At 45.0% G+C, this 19,512-nt stretch overlaps 1 protein-coding gene across 1 annotated transcript in view; it reads right to left on the bottom strand.

The window, feature by feature from the left end:
* Nucleotides 1-19,512, bottom strand: part of SPTA1 (spectrin alpha, erythrocytic 1) — a 64,281-nt gene that overhangs the window by 14,436 nt on the left and 30,333 nt on the right. The window contains exons 23-39 of the mRNA XM_045086620.1: nucleotides 19,191-19,377; nucleotides 17,779-17,880; nucleotides 16,723-16,814; nucleotides 15,828-15,972; nucleotides 14,856-15,037; nucleotides 11,724-11,823; nucleotides 11,413-11,610; nucleotides 10,507-10,650; nucleotides 9,798-9,901; nucleotides 9,149-9,311; nucleotides 8,761-8,892; nucleotides 8,115-8,252; nucleotides 7,833-7,937; nucleotides 6,558-6,766; nucleotides 4,923-5,043; nucleotides 4,262-4,383; nucleotides 3,330-3,462 (exon numbers count right to left, since the gene is read on the bottom strand). Coding sequence (XP_044942555.1) covers nucleotides 3,330-3,462; nucleotides 4,262-4,383; nucleotides 4,923-5,043; nucleotides 6,558-6,766; nucleotides 7,833-7,937; nucleotides 8,115-8,252; nucleotides 8,761-8,892; nucleotides 9,149-9,311; nucleotides 9,798-9,901; nucleotides 10,507-10,650; nucleotides 11,413-11,610; nucleotides 11,724-11,823; nucleotides 14,856-15,037; nucleotides 15,828-15,972; nucleotides 16,723-16,814; nucleotides 17,779-17,880; nucleotides 19,191-19,377 — 2,377 coding nt within the window. The remainder of the gene's footprint in view (nucleotides 1-3,329; nucleotides 3,463-4,261; nucleotides 4,384-4,922; nucleotides 5,044-6,557; nucleotides 6,767-7,832; nucleotides 7,938-8,114; nucleotides 8,253-8,760; nucleotides 8,893-9,148; nucleotides 9,312-9,797; nucleotides 9,902-10,506; nucleotides 10,651-11,412; nucleotides 11,611-11,723; nucleotides 11,824-14,855; nucleotides 15,038-15,827; nucleotides 15,973-16,722; nucleotides 16,815-17,778; nucleotides 17,881-19,190; nucleotides 19,378-19,512) is intronic.

The following is a 19,512-nucleotide window of genomic DNA, read 5'->3' as shown; positions in this document are numbered from 1 at the left end:
TGTCCAGTGGGGAGTCTGAGTTTCCCTCTTCCCACTGCTCATGCTCTCTCTCTTGCTCTCCTGCTCACTCACTCTCTCCCTCTCTCTCTCAAATAAATAAATAAAATTTAAAAAATAAGAAAAAAAAAAACTGACCTAAAGGTAGCTAAAGAAACTCTGAGCTGTTTTGAACCTCAGCATTAAACTTCTCTATGTCTACTTGTTGCTGCAAGGATGGAGAATGGAGTTAGGACAAAGCCCAGGAACACTGTGTCTCCTCCTTCTCAGCGTTCTTCTGCGTGTTATCCAGTCCAGCCTGCTCTGCCCACTGCTACTCCCATCCTGAAAGGCCTGGGCTGCCTCTGCTGCCTTTGCCTCGTCTTGTCACAAAGACACCTGTTCACTTTTCCTTCTACATTGCATACTAACCTGGGCCAAAGGAAGAAACAGATTTCATGTGACTCTCATACTTTTAACTACCACATTTTGAAAATAAAAGGATTTCTGTTGTATGGTGTTTTTAGGCATAAAATAAGATGGTTATTTCTTTAAGTACAAGATGGGCTACATGATCTTGTATGATTGTATTATATGTCAACTTGATGCAGCAACCATATATGGAGATTGGACACATGATCCACTGTATAAAATAGACTGATTCAGCTAAGTTTTCACATACACATAATGCATGAAATAAAGTCTCTTCAATACCACCACCTTCTGTTTCCAGTGTCTTTTCTGTGCTTATCCTTGGACACCTCAGAAGCTCAGGTACCCCACATCAAACACAAATTTCATTTAATTAAAATTGGATAGGTGTCCCTCTTTCAAATATATTCCTAGGTAGCCTCCTTAATATTGTGTTAAAAGTTGATAAAGCCAACGCTTAAAACATATTTTAAATATATCTATTACGTGTCTCATGATTGCAAGAAGTTGATCAGAAACCTATTCTCTTCTCCTGACATGTTAAACAAAAGGAGAAGATGAGATCCCTGGAAAGAAATTGAAATTCAACAGCAGGTAAACAACTCTCTTTTCTCTTATTAGCCAGTGCATATGAGCTCAGGAAACCAAACACTCAGAAGGTCAGTGTTTTCTTCATGAAAGATGACATAGAAGGGCTATGGAGACATATATCTTAAGGTAATAAAAGGATTAGCAAAAAAGCTTCATAAAATCTTTTCCTGGAATTCGTACGTTAGTGCAAAACCTTCTCATTAAAATGAGTTTCTGAATGTGATGGTATAGAAATTCCTATTGAAAGATCAGGATTGGCAGAATGGGTTCAAACATCTGATCCAACCCTACATTGTCTACAAAACCACGCATCATCTACAGTGGTGTGGGCAGTTGTGAAAGCGGCACGCTGGCCGTAGGGGACGCTGTGGAACAAAGCCCTGGAGCCACCGGACGTTCCTGCGCAAAAAGATGAAGGGTGCCTTAGCTCTCATCTCAGACAACAGTGAGCTCTAAATGGATTATTAAAATTAAAATGCAAAGCTCTAAACTTTTGGAAGAAGACATAGGAAAAGATCTTCAAGATCTTTCAAGGACTAGGCAAAAAATTTTTTTTTAGATTTGACACAAAGCACAGAAGGTCAACAGTTAGAGCAAACAATCATTTGGACCAGAAAATGGGCAACAGAGGAGAGGAGACATATCGCTGAAGAAAATACAGAGATGGCAAATAAGCACATAAAAAATCTGCCATAAAGGAAATTCACATTCAAACCACAATGAGCTACCCTGCGCTCCTAGCAGACTGCCTAAGATAAAGATGATGACGGCCTCAGATCCTGCAACGGTGGGAAGGAAGCCAGGGTCACGCACACCCAGCCAGCCAGTGTGCAACATGGTACAGCCTCTCCAGAAAGATTTTTTATGTATTTTTAAAATTTTTTATGTTTATTATGTATTTTTATGTATATATATTTTTTCTGTATCTATTAACTGCTTTTACAAAACCAAACACGCTGCTAATCTATGATGCAACTGTTGGACTCCTGGACATTTATTCCCTAGAAATGAAATCCATGTTTATGAGGAAGCTTCTGCATGAATATTAAAGGCAGCTCTACTCCTAACAGCTCAAACGGGGAAACCGATACCCTTCAACAGATGAGCAGATTGAACTGGTAGGTCCATCCCATGAAATACCACCCAGCAGTCACGACAAAGGCACTGAGGCTGCACACAACTGAATCAATTCAATCAGCAGACGATTATGCTGCATGAGAAGCCGACCCTCCAAAGGGACATACCATGTGAGCTCATTTACACCACGTTCTCGAGATGTCAAAAATTGTGGAGGCGTAGAACAGAATGGTGGTTGCCCAGGGCTAAGGATGGGGTGGGGGCTGGAGGGAAGGCGTGCTCTGTAAAGGGGGAGAGGATGATGTGCTGCGTCCTGACTGCATTGGGGTCAGGGTCCCAGCAGATGCTGCCATTGGAGGAACCTGGGTAGATGGTAGCATGGGGCCTCCCTTTATTCTTACAACTGCAATGTCTGTCCCCAATTCTCAAGACCAAAGGTTTCATTTAGAAAGGGGAAGCCTTTGGGAATATTTGAGGTGAAACCTTAAACCATTTAAATGTGTCCCATGGGTGCACATGTCCCAAAAGTCTTTTCAGAAGAAAGGGGTCGGTAGTGTGACTTGTACGCTATGCAGGTTTTAACCTTTCTCTTGCCAGTGTGAGTTTTTCCTTATGTCATCACATAAGAGCGAATTAATCCTCACAGAGAATTCTTGGTAAATCCCTAAGTTGTAAGGCCAGTAGGCACAGAAGTCAAGGTCCTAAAAACATTATTTTCTTATGACCACTCTCAGAAGCTTTAAAAATCCATATTAACTTGAGATCATGTGGACCATTTGTTCTTGTCTTTATTGGAAACTCTACACTGTATTTACAAGGATGTCTCTAAATTGTGGAACTGGTGCACCTGCCAGGTAGCCCTGCTAAAACTGTATTTTCTAGAAACCACCACCAATGCCCCGGCATAAGAATCTCTCCTATTCGGTGTAATATTAGTATTTGAGGGAATCTTTAGAGAACCTTCCCCTAGGAGGGAAGATCTGTAACAATGATGACTTGAAGTCACAGAAAGACCTTAAGTCATGGGACTGAGCTTTGAGTCCCGCCTTCACACCTGACTGATTCCACGATCTTGGGCAAGTTACTTAGATCACTGCACCTTGATTTTTCATATTTAAAACTGGCAGGAGTATCCATATTTCCATCGTCTTTTTCTCCCACCAGAGAGTGCTTCTTTTCATAGATGAAGTGTTGACTACTTAAGAAACGATTCAAACAAAAGGAAGATACTGGCCGTTCAGCCTCCAGCTCACCTGGGTCATGGCCAGTGTGTCTCCAGAGCCCCCTCGGGTAACCATAGCTTCCTTCTCACTGATCCAAGCTTCCTCCTCCTCCGCATTCTGCAGGAATTCCAAGTACTCCAGGGATTCCTCCAGCCGATGCCCTCTGCAACAGGGCAGGGAGCCTCAGTGAGGACGAGAAGATAGCAGGACTCGGGGGAGTACCGTGAGTAGAATGGCTGCACCAGGCAGCTGCAGTGGGCCTGAGCCTCAGAACAGTCTGGCCTGAGCTCCTGTGAATGAGGGAGGCTCTGGCCCCAGAAGTTCTGCTTTCTGGCATCATCTGCTCTCTGGGAATCTTTGTTAGGGGAAGGAAGACTTGTCCAAACACGAGGGCCCCGTATCAGAGTTAGAGGACGGCATCAGTGAAGTAGTGTCTCTTTCCACTCAGAGCACTGTGGTTCCTCTTACACGGTGAAGGCAGCTCACAGTGCTAGAAGTTTCCTTGTATTTCCCAGAAAGACATGTCTTCCTGCCACCAGTAGGTATGGAATCCTAGACAGAAACTGTTCTCTTTGGCTTTGTGGCTTCAGGGTTCTCAATGGCTATGTGGCTCTCCAGAAGAAAATATATCCCCTTGGTCTTTAGTTCCGAGGGGCACACAGTGCTAAACTTGGGGCCGGAGGGGGGGGCAGTGTACAAAGTAAGACAGACCCAAGGGTGTGACCTGGTGTGAAGGATTGGCACGTGAGGCCCATAATGATAAAGGACAACAGCAAGTATGCGTGGGAGCAGACGTGTGTTCGGACCATGGACACCATGGTCCTCCATGCCTCTCCTTGGGGTTGTGGGGGCAAGCTTCATGACAGACTGGCATCTGAGCAGGGACTTTGATGATAAACAGAGAAGGGGAGCTGGGGACCAGCAACCCAGGAAGACAGCTTGGCCCCCTAACCCCCACTCACCGAGCGGCAGCCAACTCTTTGAGCTCCTCCCAGTGTTGAAAAAGTTGAGTCAGCCGCTCCTGGATCTCCTCTTGCCCCACAGCAGCCTTATCTCCCAGTCTGTCTGCTGCATCCAGCACACTCTGAAGGACACACACACCCACGTCACCTTAACCCGAAGACCTTCCCCATTTAGTTAGAGTGCCCTGGCAAGGCAGTCAGCTCCTCCTGGCCTCTATGTTATTTATAAACTCTATGGTACTTGGGGTGGTCTTGGAAATCTTGGGAGAATGAAGTCACCTGCCATCAGGTTCACCATGCTAAATAGCCCCTCATGCAACTTCAGTGTCCATACCAGGCTACATTCCGTGACCTGCTTTCTGCGTTATTCATGGTCACAGGGCAATGCAGAGCTGTCTTCTTCCCCTGGGGCTCGGCTCAAGTACAACTTTCCCAGATGTCTCAGCCTGCACCAGAGTCAGCAAAAAACTGTGCCTGCAGGGTTGAAAGTGTCCCTTCCAGGGAAAAGCACAGACCCTGGGCAGAATCCTGCTCACAGGAGACAAGGTGCAGAGGTGGGGAGAACGGCTGTGAGCTCGATGCCGAGCTCCTGTGGCCCTGCATGCAGCCACCCCCTGGTGCAGCCTCACCCTACGGATCCACAGACCTCGACCCTTCCTACCTGGATGGTGGGCTCGTGGGCAACCAGCTCCCCCTCGAGGCGCTTCTGCTTCTTCAGCAAGTTCTGAACCCCCTGAAGGTCCCTCCCGTAGTCCTGGGAGCTCACACGTAACAACTTCTCCCTGGGACCAAGGAAGGCAATGGATAGTACTTTAGACACGCGAGGTCACGCTAGAACACAGGTTTTCTAAGAGTGGGTGTGTGGCTAGAGGTGGGGAGGCAGTAAATTCTGGAACACTCAGGTGTCCGTAACCACAAAGATAATTAGCACCGGAGGTCTTCTGCGAAACTTCTGACCACACAAATGAAAATGATATGCTGGTCCCCACGTCCCGTCCGCTCCCTCACCTGTCTACCTGTGTGTCTTGTCTTCTTTGCTCAAGAACACACATTTCTCTTTGGAAAGAGAAATGATTCTCTTTCCAAATGTTTGAAAATTATACACACACACATATAAACGACCTTATGTACATATGTGGCCTTCATGGCCTTCATTATTTTGTCTATTAATATCAATAATGAATTTAGGTAGAATGGATATAAAAAGCTGATATGGTAGGAGCCACGGCTGTTGAGTAGTTTCCGAGTGTAAAACGTTTGACCACCGCCACAAAGCACAGACAAGATTCTGTCATCTCACTGTTTCTGAAGTTCCTGAGATGTTCTCCTTGCTGCTCTAAGCACAAGATTCCCCTCTAAGTCATTGATTACCAGAAAGAATCATCAGGCTTATAGAAGGGGAACACAATGAGGCAGGTTAAATGGAAAGTCGGGAAAATAATAGGATCTACTAAGATTTTCCCAATCACATGTTTTACCACAAAAGCGAAATTAGTAATGAAACTATGGCAGGTACTGGGTGATGTCCTGTGTGCAGTCTGGTGGCCCCTCAGATTCCGAGGATGGAGCTAGATGGTATTGTGCTGAGCAAAATAAGTCAGAGAAAGGCAGACACCCTATGATTTCGCTCAGATGTGGAATTTAAGAAACAAAACGGATCAGCATGGCAGAAGGGGGAAAAAAGAAAGAGAGGGAGGCAAACTCTTAAAGACAGAGACTCTTAAAGACAGAAAACACACTGAGGATTGATGGAGGGAGGTGTGCGGGAGCTGGGCTAGGTGGGTGATGGAGGTTAAGGAGGGTACCTGTTGTGATGAGCGCTGGGTATCATATGAAGACAAGAATCACTGAATTCTGGAAACCAGTGTTGCACAGTGTTTTTTTTTTTTTTTTTTTTTTGCATGTTAACCAACTAGAGCTTCAATATATATATTTTTTTAATGACAAGAATCTCATCAGTTGAGTACGTTATAAAGACCCAGCTGTCTCATTCAGACATTACACATTCTATGAACTGTTTAGAACAAGCGAGCATACACGGTTACTTAATTTTGTTCCCAGAGTGTACGTGAATTGCTCTCCACTTCTCTGAGCCTGTCTCCTTCTGCCTGCATACGGCAAGGTAATTTGAGAAGAATAAAACCCATGTTAACTTTAGGCTAAGGCAAGCATGGTTAGAGGTAATATCAACTGTAAGAAACAATTACATATTTCAATTCAGCACCAAATGGGAATGTGTTTGGCAGATCATCGGTTCTCTTTGGTTATTGGTGCAGTGTGGGCCAGCCGTACATACTCTATCCATGATTCCTCATCATCTAGGTCCTGGAAGAACTGGAACAAGGCATAGGCCTCCTTGAGTTTCTCATGGTGCGCAGCTGCCAAATCCTGGACATTCAGGAAGCGCTCGTTGACATTATCCCTTTCCTCCACGATCTGGTCAACATTGAAAGTCCCGCTGGAGAGCAGGTCAGCAGCCAACTCATTCAGATCCTTGAGTGCATCCTAGAAATTCCAGGTGTGCTCAGTGAACAGAACAATGCAGATAGGAAAAACAGCCCTGGACTTTAACCCCACTGGTGCAGGTTCAAAGACTGTGTCAAATAGACTCTTTTTGAAGATAGCCAATTTGATGATATGCTCTTTTATCTCAGCTCGGATGGGGACAAGATCAGAGAGCGCGACGCGTAACGTGACTGTAATACTCAACCTGTCCATTCACCTCCTGACATTCTCCCTTGCTGTTTCCTCCTCTTCCCAACTAGAAAATGAGTGTAAGTGCGTGTCTCCAAACAGGACTCTGTTCCTCACAGTACTGAGTCTGGCACAGATTGATGGATAGAAGTATTCAAGAAGACCTATTCTACCATAACATTTCTAGGGTGGCCACGTCCAGAGCACACCCAGGCTCTTCTGTCTGTTTTTATTCTAAGTCTGCCCTTCTAGTGTTGTCTTGGGAAATGTCATCAAGTCCTAAAGCTCTGGAACTTACAAAGCCTTTGACTTCTTGTTCTTTCTGTGTCTACCTCTGCCACCAAGTAAAACTGATAATATAAAATTCTCCAGGATGAAATCAATACCTGCCAACATGTTTATCACTGCTCCCAAGACACATTTCTACTTGATGTTGGAAGGCAAATGGAATTCTCCAGCAAATTTCCAGAGTGTATGTATAGTTCAACTTCATTGTACATGACATCACACTCCAATTTTTTTTTTTTTTTGCTCTCTATAATTATGTAAAATAAACGTTCTTTCAAAGGCCAGATCAAATATGAGCTTTGGAGGATAGTGAGTTTATGCGAATGCATCACTAAGAGGTAGACAAGATAGCTTTAGGACCCCCTTCCTGGATCCTCTTCCTTAGAACTGTAGTTTCACGGTAAGTGGCTAAGAGTGAAATGTCACAGCTCTGCAGCTCACGGATTTGATCTGGTTATAATGACTGCTGGCTAAGAATGCTAAGGTCAGTTTTGCAAGAAAATATTTTCAAATGGCCTCCTAAGATGAGAGAGGGCAGTTGGAACCATTTCCATTCTGCCCAGAGGAGTGAGATCCCAACACCGCTTACCTTTCGGGCCAACATCTCTGTTTCCAACAGCTGATGTTTCTTGAGCAAGTTTCCTGCTGAAGCTAAGTCCCTGGCCTGATCTTTCATGGCCAGCAGTGTCTCTGCCTGCAAATAAAGGAAAACGCAATGAAGCTTCCAGATGAAAACTGCCTTTAAGGAGAACATTAGCAACCATATCCCCCAACTTTTCCCAAGAAAGTCAAGGAAATTGTTCATGCATAATCCATTTACTGGCACGTATTTATTAAGCTCACATGCCCCCACCATTCTGAGTATAATTACCTCTGAGAGCCAGAACTTAAAGTCTTGGATGCCCGTGTTGAACCTCTGTTGGCGACTTGCCTCTTCGAGCTTCTGTCCTTTGTCAATTGTCTTCTCAAGCAGGTGGTTCCAGTGGTCTTCCAGGTCTTTCAGTTGATCCTAACCCAAAGAAATTGGGGGATCACTATGGTCTTTAGGATCCTGAGTCCTGTGACAACTTCAAAGGATACTGGAGGGGGCTAGGAGCTAGGGACTAGCCAAAATCCGCCAACCGTTGAATGCCATACATTTTTAACCAGTTAGTTAGTTAGTCTGGGAAACAATAGGAGGTGTTGGAAGGAAGTTTGAGGAAAGGGTCCTGGGCTGTATAGAGAGACTGGTGCCGGCCTAAGTGCCAAAACTCTTGGCAGTAGGGATAGAAAACATCAAACAAGCATGACAACACTTAGGACTTAGTTCTAAAACTTTCTCAGAGTTCTAGGTACTGAGTTTGACAGAAGTGATAAGCTCTGAGCATCATGGTTTCCTGCCTTCTTTATGTGGCAGCCAGAGGGAAGATCGCTAACCAAAGAACACACTCCACATCCCCACCCACGGAAACGTTGAAGGAAGAAGAGGATTCTCCTCACGTGCCTTTAGCCCAAACCACCCTGAACAGAATCCCTACCTTCATGGTCTCTTCACTGATGTCACATGCCTTCTGGTCAATCAGAGATTCCCCCAGTCTGAGGACTCCCTCTACCTCATCAGCTCGGCCCAGGACCTCTTTTTCAAAAGCCTGGTGCTTCACGAATTTTCTCTGAAGGGAAAGCAGAAACTAAATTAGCCTGTAATCTAGGGAAGCAAGATAGATAAATTCTGTTTCAAAGAAAAAGTAATGTTCTGCCATAATAAACGGGGGCTTCCAAAGGACCCACCCCTTCACGTTAGACTCAGAAGCCCCTGAGGGCTGGCAGTGGTCTCAACAGTGAGCAAGAGTTTTGTGTAGGGAGGCGACCCTTCATCCAACAATCTGGATATGCTGGAGTTTTCCAAGATTTCTATTTCGAACTTGCCTGAATGTTGGTGGGATCTTTGTAGGATTCATCGCAGGCTACGGGTAGCATCTCACTGATCCATTCCTCCAGGTCCTCAAGGTCATGGTGGAATTTTTTGAGGTCAGCATAGGCACCAAGTCTTTTCAGCTCAGCAGTCAGCAGTTCTTTGAGAGCATTCCATCTGGAGGAAGAGACTAGATCGCTCTCTGCCCTCGACCCTTCCAGCAAGCTTTGATGCCATATCTGCAGTGTTCTCATTTGCCAACCTGTCCCTTCTCTCATTCTTTACAGATTTGCATGCTATATATAACATAGCTATATATTATTTAGTTATATACTATATATTATAATATCATGTAGAGTGTACATATACATATTATATAACATATATATTGCATCTAATATTACATATTATACACATAGGTTTAGTTGTTGCATAGTCTTATTATTTTCAAATACAAAAAACACTGGTTAAGTCAGTAATTTTTAAGTCGTATTCCATGCCTTTCATTCTGTGAGTCTAGATCAGGAATGTTTCCAAGTGTCAAGATAGTTTTAGGCATTTAGAAATGAAAAGAACTGAGAACGGGACCTCCATCCTCCATGCTAGCAAAGAGCCACTCTGCTACATCTTCCATAGCTCACAGAACACCTGCTCAGGCCTGACCTGTCTTGCACCCGTTGGAACCGAGCAGCAATCTCCTCCTTGGCATAGTGGTCATCCGCTATGAGCCGCTCTACAACATGGTCTAGCTCAGTGATCTTTTTTTCCTAGATAGAGGAAAAGAAAAAAGCCCAGATGTCTGGAGGTTAGGCCTTCAGCGGAATCCCAGACTCTCTCCTAGAAAAGGACAAAGACACCCTTTGTGGCTTCACAAAGGGGAACAAAACAAGGGCCTGAGAATAAATGCCATGAAACTGGCTTTTAACTCAACAGGAGTAGAAACATTAGTAGTGACACTAAGAAGGGCTGCTATGGTATGTACTCTTCTGTTAGGGACTCCTACGATACTGAGCTCCTGCGGTACTGAGTTCCTATGGTACTGACCTCCCTAAAGAACAGACCCCTCCCATGACCATGGCAAAGGGTGACTCCTGCATTGGGTGGGATGTTAGCATAAGCAGTATATAAAGTCACTTCCAATTCTAAAAGTTAACTTGTAAAAGGCTGGGCTGGCGGTAAGTTGGTCCGAGACCATGAGTGACTTGAGTTGAGACTAAGTCACCATGTGAACTGCCCTGTCTACCTCAGAGTTTTCTCTAAGAAGCAAATGGGAATTAAGATACTTGTAAGTCACAAAACCACAAACATGTATAGAATCTTTGTTATCATCACTAATATTTGTTATTGGAACTCTTGCGTTGGCCGTTATTACCTGGGAAGCGATTGCTTCGTCCAAATCATCCCGTTTCTTCTGCAAGGCCGCTAGAGTGTCTAAGGAACTATGGCCTTCTGACCTCAGGAAATTCTCGCGCGCCAGCATCCAGCTCTCAGCCTGATCACAGTTCCCGTGGAACAACTATGGGAAATGAAGGTAGAAGTTATATCCAATCCAGGGGACAGAGGAAAGGATCTATTTTTCTCCTACAACACGAATATAAGAGATCCTATATGGGTTGCTTATGTTCTTCCAAGAAACATTCACACGGTTGATCTTAGCTCTTCTGTACCTTTTACTCTTCCCTGAAAACACATTGCTTCTGTTTAAGCTACACTCCATTCCCCTAGTGCATTTCCCATATGCTGCACCTAGTGGATGCTGGCTGGTTATTGCTTTAGGACCATCATAACCACTACCCTCAGGGCCACCAGTAATCCGCTCATCTCTTGCATCACTGGCACTAATCACTCAGACTTCTTTAGCCTCAAAATGTTCATCATTTTGTTTTATTAATAATCACTTTCTGTTCCTGCATGGTCTGTCTACACCTCTAATTTCACTACTTCAGATAAAGGATGTTATGTTACTAATCTTTGTGTTTCCAGGACTCCACACCCAGCAGGTTCTCAACAAGAATCAATCAACCAAACTCTCAATCAATAAATACATTTGAATCACCCTCTCTTGGGCCAAAAGCAGATCCCTACTTTGGTCCTTCTAACAGGGATACGAGCAGAGAACACCAGGATGTTGAGAGCAGAATGGCAGAGAGCCAAGAAACGCCCCTGTGCCTCCAGGACGGCAAGCCCGGTGACACGAGCACCTGTAGGAACTGTGCAAACTTGCCCAGAAGGAGCAGACTGAGCTCAATCCTTCTTAACGGGGTCAAGTGTGCTTCACCTGCAACTCCAGACACTGATCCAATATCCTCTTGCGTTGATTCCAGGCTTTCTCCAAGTTGTCCTTCTTCAGCCTGACCGCCTCAAGCTTGTCTTCAATTTCAGGACTGGAACGGTGCCCACTGCTTATAAGTTCTGCACCGAAGTCTTCTAAGGCCTGGAAGGTGGGCGCTTCAGCCTCCATGTCAGCACGACGCTCCTGTGTTGGAAAAAGGAAGAGGCTGGTGGCACCAGGGACATCTCAACAATGTTGCAAAGTGAGGGAAGGGTGGGGGGTCATGTGATCAGTGGCTGTGGATTTTGTAGCCAGACCTGGTGTCGCTCCAGCAGGATCTCCGTGCCGATTAAATCTTCAGCCAGCTCCTCTGAGGACACCAAGCCACCAATGTTACTGATCCAGTTCTCCAGGTCCCTAGAGAAATAGACGTACTTGGATTGACAAAAATCCGTGCAGCTTGCAACAAGGCTATCTGTCCTTGGCTTTTTCCTCCCTAGAGAATATTTCTGGATTCACACCTTCCATCTGGCTTTACATGCTTCACAGACCTTAGGTTTGTTGTTCACACTGGTTTTTGTTTGCTTGTTTTAAAAAGCGAATTTACTATTGTAAATTCATTGCACATGAATCTTCTTGTGTATAAGGAATGAAAATAATCTTTAAAATGAAATAGATAAAAATATAAAATTATAGAGATGAAGACAGACAGACACTTTCTTGAATTTGATAATGATGCCTAAGAAAAATTCCAAGTAAAAGGAAAATCAGGAAGAAGACAAGTGTGATAAAGATGATTTACTAGAAACCAATTGGAAATGTTTGCTTTTTTTTTATCTTGACAAGCTGTTATTTTTTTTTTCAAAGCTTTACATAAATTCTAGTTATGTGGAGCATAACAAAAAGCATGGAGGACATGGGGAGTTAGAGAGAAGGGGGTTGGGGTAAATTGGAAGGGGAGGTGAATCATGAGAGACTATGGACTCTGAAAAACAATCTGAGGGGTTTGAAGTGGCGGGGGGGTGGGAGGCCGGGGTACCAGGTGGTGGGCATTATAGAGGGCACGGATTGCATGGAGCACTGGGTGTGGTGAAAAAATAATGATACTGTTATGCTGAAAATAAATAAATGCATAAAAAAATTAAATAAATGCATAAGATTTTTTTAAAAATCCTAATTAGTTAATATTAAAAGGGGTACCTGCACCCCAATGTTTTCAACAGCATTATCAACAATAGCCAAACTATGTAGACAGCCCAAATGTCCATTTACTGATAAATGGATAAAGAAGATGTGGTGTTTATATACAATGGAATTACTCAGCCATCAAAAAGAATGAAATCTTCCCATTTGCAATGACATGACTGGAGCTAGAGTGTATTATGTTAAGCAAATAAGTCAGAGAAAAACATATACCATATGATTTCACTCAAATGTGGAATTTAAGAAAGAAAACAGATGAGCATTGGGTGGGGGAGGAAAGAAAGAAAGAGAGAAGAAAACTGTGAACGACTCGCAACTAGAAAGAACAAACTGAGGGTTGACAGAGGGAGGTGGGTGGGGGTGGCTAGATGGAGGGTGGGCGGTTGTGATGAGCCCTGGGTGTTGTGTGTAACTGATGGATCACTGAGTTCTGTTGTTTACACTCTTTGACTTAATAATGGGAAGCCCTTATGTTTGAAAATTTCTTCACACGTATTGTCTCTTTCCATTCTTGTAATAATCCAGTAGAGAATTCTGGGAACTCTTCTGTCTTCAGTTTGGAGATGAGGAGGTCAGCCTAGAGAATGTAAGTGATTTGTCCACGTAATAGAAATGAAAACGGACGTCTGGGAGGAACCCGGACACTCAAATCCTCGACCAATACATACTCCATTACTCTAAATGATTCTTGTACATAAGGAGTAAATTCTTGGGTTTAAGGATGAATTCTCTATGGAATCTCAGGAAGGTATGTCTTTATTCTTACTTTGATTCCCAGCATGCGTGCACACATACACAAACACACACGTACACACACTCGTGCATGTGCACACACATTTATGTAAACTCTCTCTCTCTCTCTCTCTCCATGCTCTCGATGAGACCAGGGCCCACTTCTTACTGTCAGCAGTCCAAGAGGAATGACAAGGAAAGCTAAGGTCCATGACCCAGAGGATAAACATCAGGTAACAATGCACTAATTTGTAATTCTGTGTGACGCCCATATTAGCATCACATACAGAGACTCTTTCCTCTTGCTGAAGAAAAAACAAACATCTACTCTAGGGCAGAAAGGTCTTTTCTTTTATAAACTCATGTATTCACTTAAACAACTAAGTTTCACTGGGTACTTACTAAGTACCAAACATTGCAGAAGAGGAATTCACACTTTAAAGGAAAAAAAAAAAAAAAGGCAAAAAAACACAAAAGGCTAAAACAGCCTGGAAAGCAGAGGGTCATAAAGAGATAAAAGCCAGTGTCAGAGTTGCTTGGATGGAGGGAATATTACCGCTGCGTACTGAAGAGTAGAGTTCACAAAGGGAAGGAGGCAGCATCTGACTTGAGTCTGAAGTCAGAGCAGAATCTGTATGTCCAGAGAGCTGTGAGCAGGTATGATTTGGGGGGTGGCTGTGGACGCTATTTATTTATATTATATGAAAAACTAGAGCATCCCAGAGATGCCAGAGGAACTGCAATTATTTACCAAAAATAAATAATTTTTTTTTCCCAAAAGTATAACATTGTGAGGAGCTACTTCTTGGATCCTTGATTCCAAATGCTCCTCCCAGCAGATGATGGTGATGGGGCAGAACATGGAAGCTGTTCCACAGATAAAGTGTCTGTTTGCTCCACTGTGATAATGTCTAGGGTCTCTAGCAAGGCAACAGAAGTTCTCAGGATTTTATCTTAACATGTCTAAGCTTATGCCCCAACAGTTGTCTTGAGCCCCCTGATATGCAAACTTGTGCTCCGGCTGCCCCCACCTCCTGAACATACTATACCATTCTTAACCTCCTACCTTTCCATGCTAGTTCTGTGCATTTGTTAGGATGCGTGTTTGGACTGTATTGCGTTCGACCGTGGGTATCTGTGCTCTGCTCTGTCTTTCCAGTAGGAAGAAAACGCCCGTCGTCTACACCACTCCACACAGCACCCTATGTAGCATATGTGCTCTAGGCATATGTGTCAAGCATATGTGTCTAGCATATGTGTCAAGCATATGTGTCTAGCATATGTGTCAAGTCAGGCCTCAGTGGTGTCACGTTCGTTCAAACTTGGGTATTCTGTGGCTTGAACTACTGGGGCTATGCTTTCTGTGCCTCCACCAAGGTATGGTCTGGATGTGGACATACCCTCCAAACCAGGAGTAAAGAGCACCTATATCCAGACTGCTCCTAGAAGGTCTGCACGGGGCCAGATGTGACATCGCCCACCCCACCTGGCGGAGCCTGCCATTGGAGCTTTACCTGGCTCGCATAAGGAAGGTGTAGAATTTCTGGGCCTCATTTAAGTTCTCCTTCCGCTCCTCTGAGTCCTTCAGCAGGCTGTCCCATGCCTCCTTCAGCTCTGTCCCCTGCCTCCGCAGGTCATCAGCAGCATCTGGGTGGGACTCACTGAGCCGCTCTGCTGTCTCCACCAGCATGGTCACCTGAGGAGATGCAAGAGCTCTGAAAATCAGCAGTTAGAGCCATACCTAATCTTAGCGAAATACCACTTCTGAGCCCTGGCAATGCTCACTCTCCAGTAGATGTCAGGGAGGTAAGAGAACATTTGCTACTTCATAAAATAGGGCCAATCCTTTCAGTACACACGGTAACTCCCTCTAGTAGTCAAACTGGACATTACCAAACTTCTTTTTAAGATGAGAGGGTGTTGGGCAGATGGTTAAGTGAACCTGTTGATAGTGTCAAGGTCAACTTTGCACCCAAGAGTCCTGACTTTTAACGTGAAAACCGTTTCAATACAGATATTTTCTGTGCCCTTTCTGCTCTGCAAGATAACGCCAGGCTGCAGGATGCCCCTGATTTATCCCAGAGTGCATCTGGCAAGTTCCAGAGCTTTCTTGTAAGTCAAGTAGGATTAAGCTCTTTCAGTTCCTTATTAAGAAAACTGCAACACGCCCGGCCCAGGCCATCCTGGGGGTGGCCAGTAACTCCTGGTCTGAGGCTGTGGGCCTTTTATATGGTTTAGGCACTTGGAAGCCACTAAGAGGTGCTTGGACAGTAGAGGTCATTTCAGGATGTTTTCCCTCCATGTTCTGAGGTCCTGGCCATGACCTTTGGGTGCCCTCATCTTAGGGACAGGTACAAGGTCAAGTACGGAGTAAGACAAGGAGAAACTTGAGAGGAGGGATGGGGAATAGAAACACAGAGGAGGCCACACAGAGGAATCGATGTGAAGAGGGATGTGTTGGAACAGCTTGGGAGCAAATGTCCCACCTTTTCTCCCAGAGGCATGAAGTCTCTCTCAAAGATCTCATGCTGCCGCTGAAGGGCCTGAACGCTGAACAGGTCTGAACCGGGATCGGCCACCTGGAGGGCCTGGCGCTTCTTCTCGATCTGCTCCTTCATATCATCTGCTTCTCTGGCTCACGAGAGTGAAGGACTGAGGGTGACAGTGTGTTCCACAGGCAACCCAGCTGACTCCAGGGACATCCTTTCTACTCATCCCCACCCCCTTCCTGATGTGCTAGAACATAGGCTCACCTCATCCTCCCAGCTACGACTTAAGGAGTAGCTACTGTGACCAATTTCCACAGGCAAGACCAGAGCCTTAAGGAGGCTATCTGCTCAAGGTTAGACCACTACTAACTGGTGCAGCCTGTCCAGGCCAGAGGACCTGACTGCCCAGCCAAATTCTGCATCTCTGTTTTCCTGCTCCAAACACTCAACACTATGTTTAGACCTAGTGACGGTGTTTGGTTACCATTTGCCTGCTTGCTTGCTTGCTTAGCTAGGTGTGTGCAGACACAGATTTGGAATCAGACATAAAAAAATCAACTGTTGAAACCAATGTGGTATCGGTGACTGGCTGCTGTCTATAGCTAGTTCTGAAACAAATTACATAAACCTCTTATCTCTACTCCGAGTTTCATTACCTATCATGAAAACAGCTACTTACACATCAGGATCCAAGACCAGGCACTAGAATATTAGAGCTGGTTGCCTGGGAGGACCCCATGTGCCGAGTAACAAATTGGCTACAGAATCACCTGACCTCCGCCGATCTAGTCTCTGCATGTTGTAGTAATAGCGATGAGTCTCCTGCAGCAATCAGACTTGGGTTTTCGAGTGGGTTTTAGAGCAGCACTGCCTCTCAGGGTTGCCCTCTCACCTTTGAAACACCTGGACAGCGTGGGCGCTGCCCAGCAGCTGGCGCTGCTCCTCCGCGAGGCTCTGCAAGGAGTTCCAGCGAGTATTCAACTCCTAGAAGAGGCAGACACAATGGGTGTTGGCTAGAAAGCTAACTCAGGTGGCTCAGTGTTGTCCAAAGACCCAATGATGTTTGAATGCTCATTGTTGTTGTGTAATCTACTTCGGAAGCTTCAGTAGGTTTCTTTCCTCTCTGGAGTACTTGGTCCTCATTCACACAGTTGACAAAGGGATGTTTTCCTCCCCAAATGATGTTCTGGAATGGAAACCCAACCCTAGAGCAGCAACCGACATGGACTGCTACAGACACGACATACCAACCTCCAGAAGATGGGTACAGCATGTTGCCTTGGTCGTTAGCAGCTATTATATTTATGGATCCTGAATGGACCAAACCAAGCCACCACTTAGAGTTCAACTTTCCGCAGAGAGCACATGCATTATTCCTATGCACATCTCTTCTCCCTCCTACTCCACCTCAACCACCTGAGAAGAGGCAGAGAACTCCTCTTCCCTGGTTATGACCACTCAGAGAGCTGGACTAGACATCCCACTCATGCTCCTTCTATCTTCCATGGAACGAAGGGTCCCAGTCTAAATCAGGTCTAGAACGTCCCACCTCTCCTCCGTACTGACCTGTGTTTTTCTTCTTCTTTCATCAGATTTTATCAGTGCCTGTCTCCCCTAGTCAGCTTTCCTGACCAGCCCCTTTCCACTGCTACAGCTTCTTACCTACATTTTCTTTATATTCGTGTGTATGAGCATGAATTTTCGGTTTCTGTAAGTGAAGATGTGGGGAGGAGGGAGATATGTGTTGCAATTTATAGATTTCAGATCAGTTTAAATACATATATGGGTGGACTGCTTGAGCTATCGTCTTTGACCTTTCCTGAAGCCGGCTTTCCATCTTCCGCCTGTCTAGCTGATCTGTGGAACATGAGGTTGAGTGTATCAAAGCACAATGTGGCCCCCGAGCTCAGGCGGGCAGTGAGGAAACCATGGAAGGAGTTCTACTTACCTGCCGTATTTGAGCTCCTTCTGGTGTTAGAAGCTTTTCAAATAGAAGATCATCGGCCACCTTATTGATATCCCTCAGCCGAGGCTCATTGGTCTTCAAATCCTGGGTGGGAAAATTTGTCCAAAGCAGCATAAATCCCCTTCTCAGGAGTCTTCATACCTGCCTGCACCTCCTGCCCTAAATATTAATAACCTTACCCTCACATGCAATGCACAAGAAGCCGCCCTCCAATCTGCCGCTAAGAAGGGGAGTTTTAAACTCCCTGACCCCAGTGGCTATTGAGAACTTGGCAAGAGAGCTGCCATTTTTCTGGAGTGTGGAGCACATACAATTTCTGAGATATCTGAAAAATCTCTTCTGATTTACTTAAGCTGCAGCCTGTGCTTTCCTACCAACAGAAACTCCTCTGCCCTCTATAGAATTTCATGGACTAAGTTGTAATCCGTTTGTGTTAAGGCGTGTTATAAGAAATAGCTCTGAGGAGCTCATCACGATGCTTATGGGGTTGAGATTACCCATTACATTTTACAAATGCCTCTAAATGAGCTTCCTCATGGGAGTGTCATTCCTGGTGTTCTTTTATATTTTTGTCCTGCTTCCCTTTATTTCACTTTCCTCTTGCTTTATATATTCTATATGTATATATAAAATCCCTACTTACCTATCTCTGTCCATCCATCCATCATCTATCTAAGTATCCATCATCTATCTAAGTATCTATCATCTATCTATCCATCCATCCATCTGTCCATCCATCCATCCATCTATCCATCCATCCATCTGTCCATCCATCCATCTATCCATATATCAACCATCTACCATCTCTATATCCATTCATTTATCTATCTATCTATCTATCTATCTATGTATCATCTACCCATGTGGGTCTTTGAATTCTATGTAGAAAACGTCATAAGGAAAAGAAAGGAAGGAAGAGGCTTATATTCACGGCTAGCTAACGTATGCTATGAGTCTGTGAGAATGGAGGATGGATGGTTTCAGGCTGGTAGAAACTTAGAAACTAGCTGTAAGTTCTTCCCACATTCCCATCTCAGCTTCTGTCCCATAATTAAGAGCTTCTGAAGAGTCCCACAGCCTCCCACCTCAACCTGGGATCCCAGAACGAAGCATGGTGTGGGATGAGTGCTAAAGAGCTCAGGGAGACCACCACTTCCAGGAGGGCCTGGGAGTGGCAGGGACTGTAGGCTGCAGAGCCAAGGCCACTAACCCCTCTGTATTTCCCTTCCACGTCTCATACCCAGAGGGAGATCTGAAATGTGGGACTCTCAGCAGCTCTGAGAAGCATATTTAGCAGATGTGGATTTGAGGAACCACGTAGGAGAACATGTGGGATAAACGGAAGCAGGGTCACTGTCCGAAGCCATCTGGAGGAGAAGGTTGCTCGTTCTCACCGTTTGGAACTCGTCGAACTTCTTCTGCAGCTCCCAGACATCCTCTAGCTCCACCCCGGTGTTCTCTGCCTTCTTCTCTTGGATCCACTCCAGCATGTCGCCCGCCTCATAGGCCAGCAAAAACTCGTTGTAGCGTTGCAGCAGACGACGCCTGCGCTCCTCTGCCCTATCAAGGAGGGAGCGGTACCTGTGTGCAGAAACAGAAAGACGGGGAATGGTGTTGTGAAACATGGAAGAAACACTAAGGAGTGGAAGCAGGGAGAGTCAAAGGAACAAGAAGAAGAGAGAGGGAAAATCAAACGAAGAACAGAGGAGGGGAGGA

Source organism: Mustela putorius, unplaced genomic scaffold (assembly GCF_011764305.1).
Source record: "Mustela putorius furo isolate JIRA1106 unplaced genomic scaffold, ASM1176430v1.1 tig00000997_pilon_pilon_pilon, whole genome shotgun sequence".
NCBI classification, from domain to species: domain Eukaryota; kingdom Metazoa; phylum Chordata; class Mammalia; order Carnivora; family Mustelidae; genus Mustela; species Mustela putorius.
This window is presented reverse-complemented; position numbering and strand designations above follow the sequence as displayed.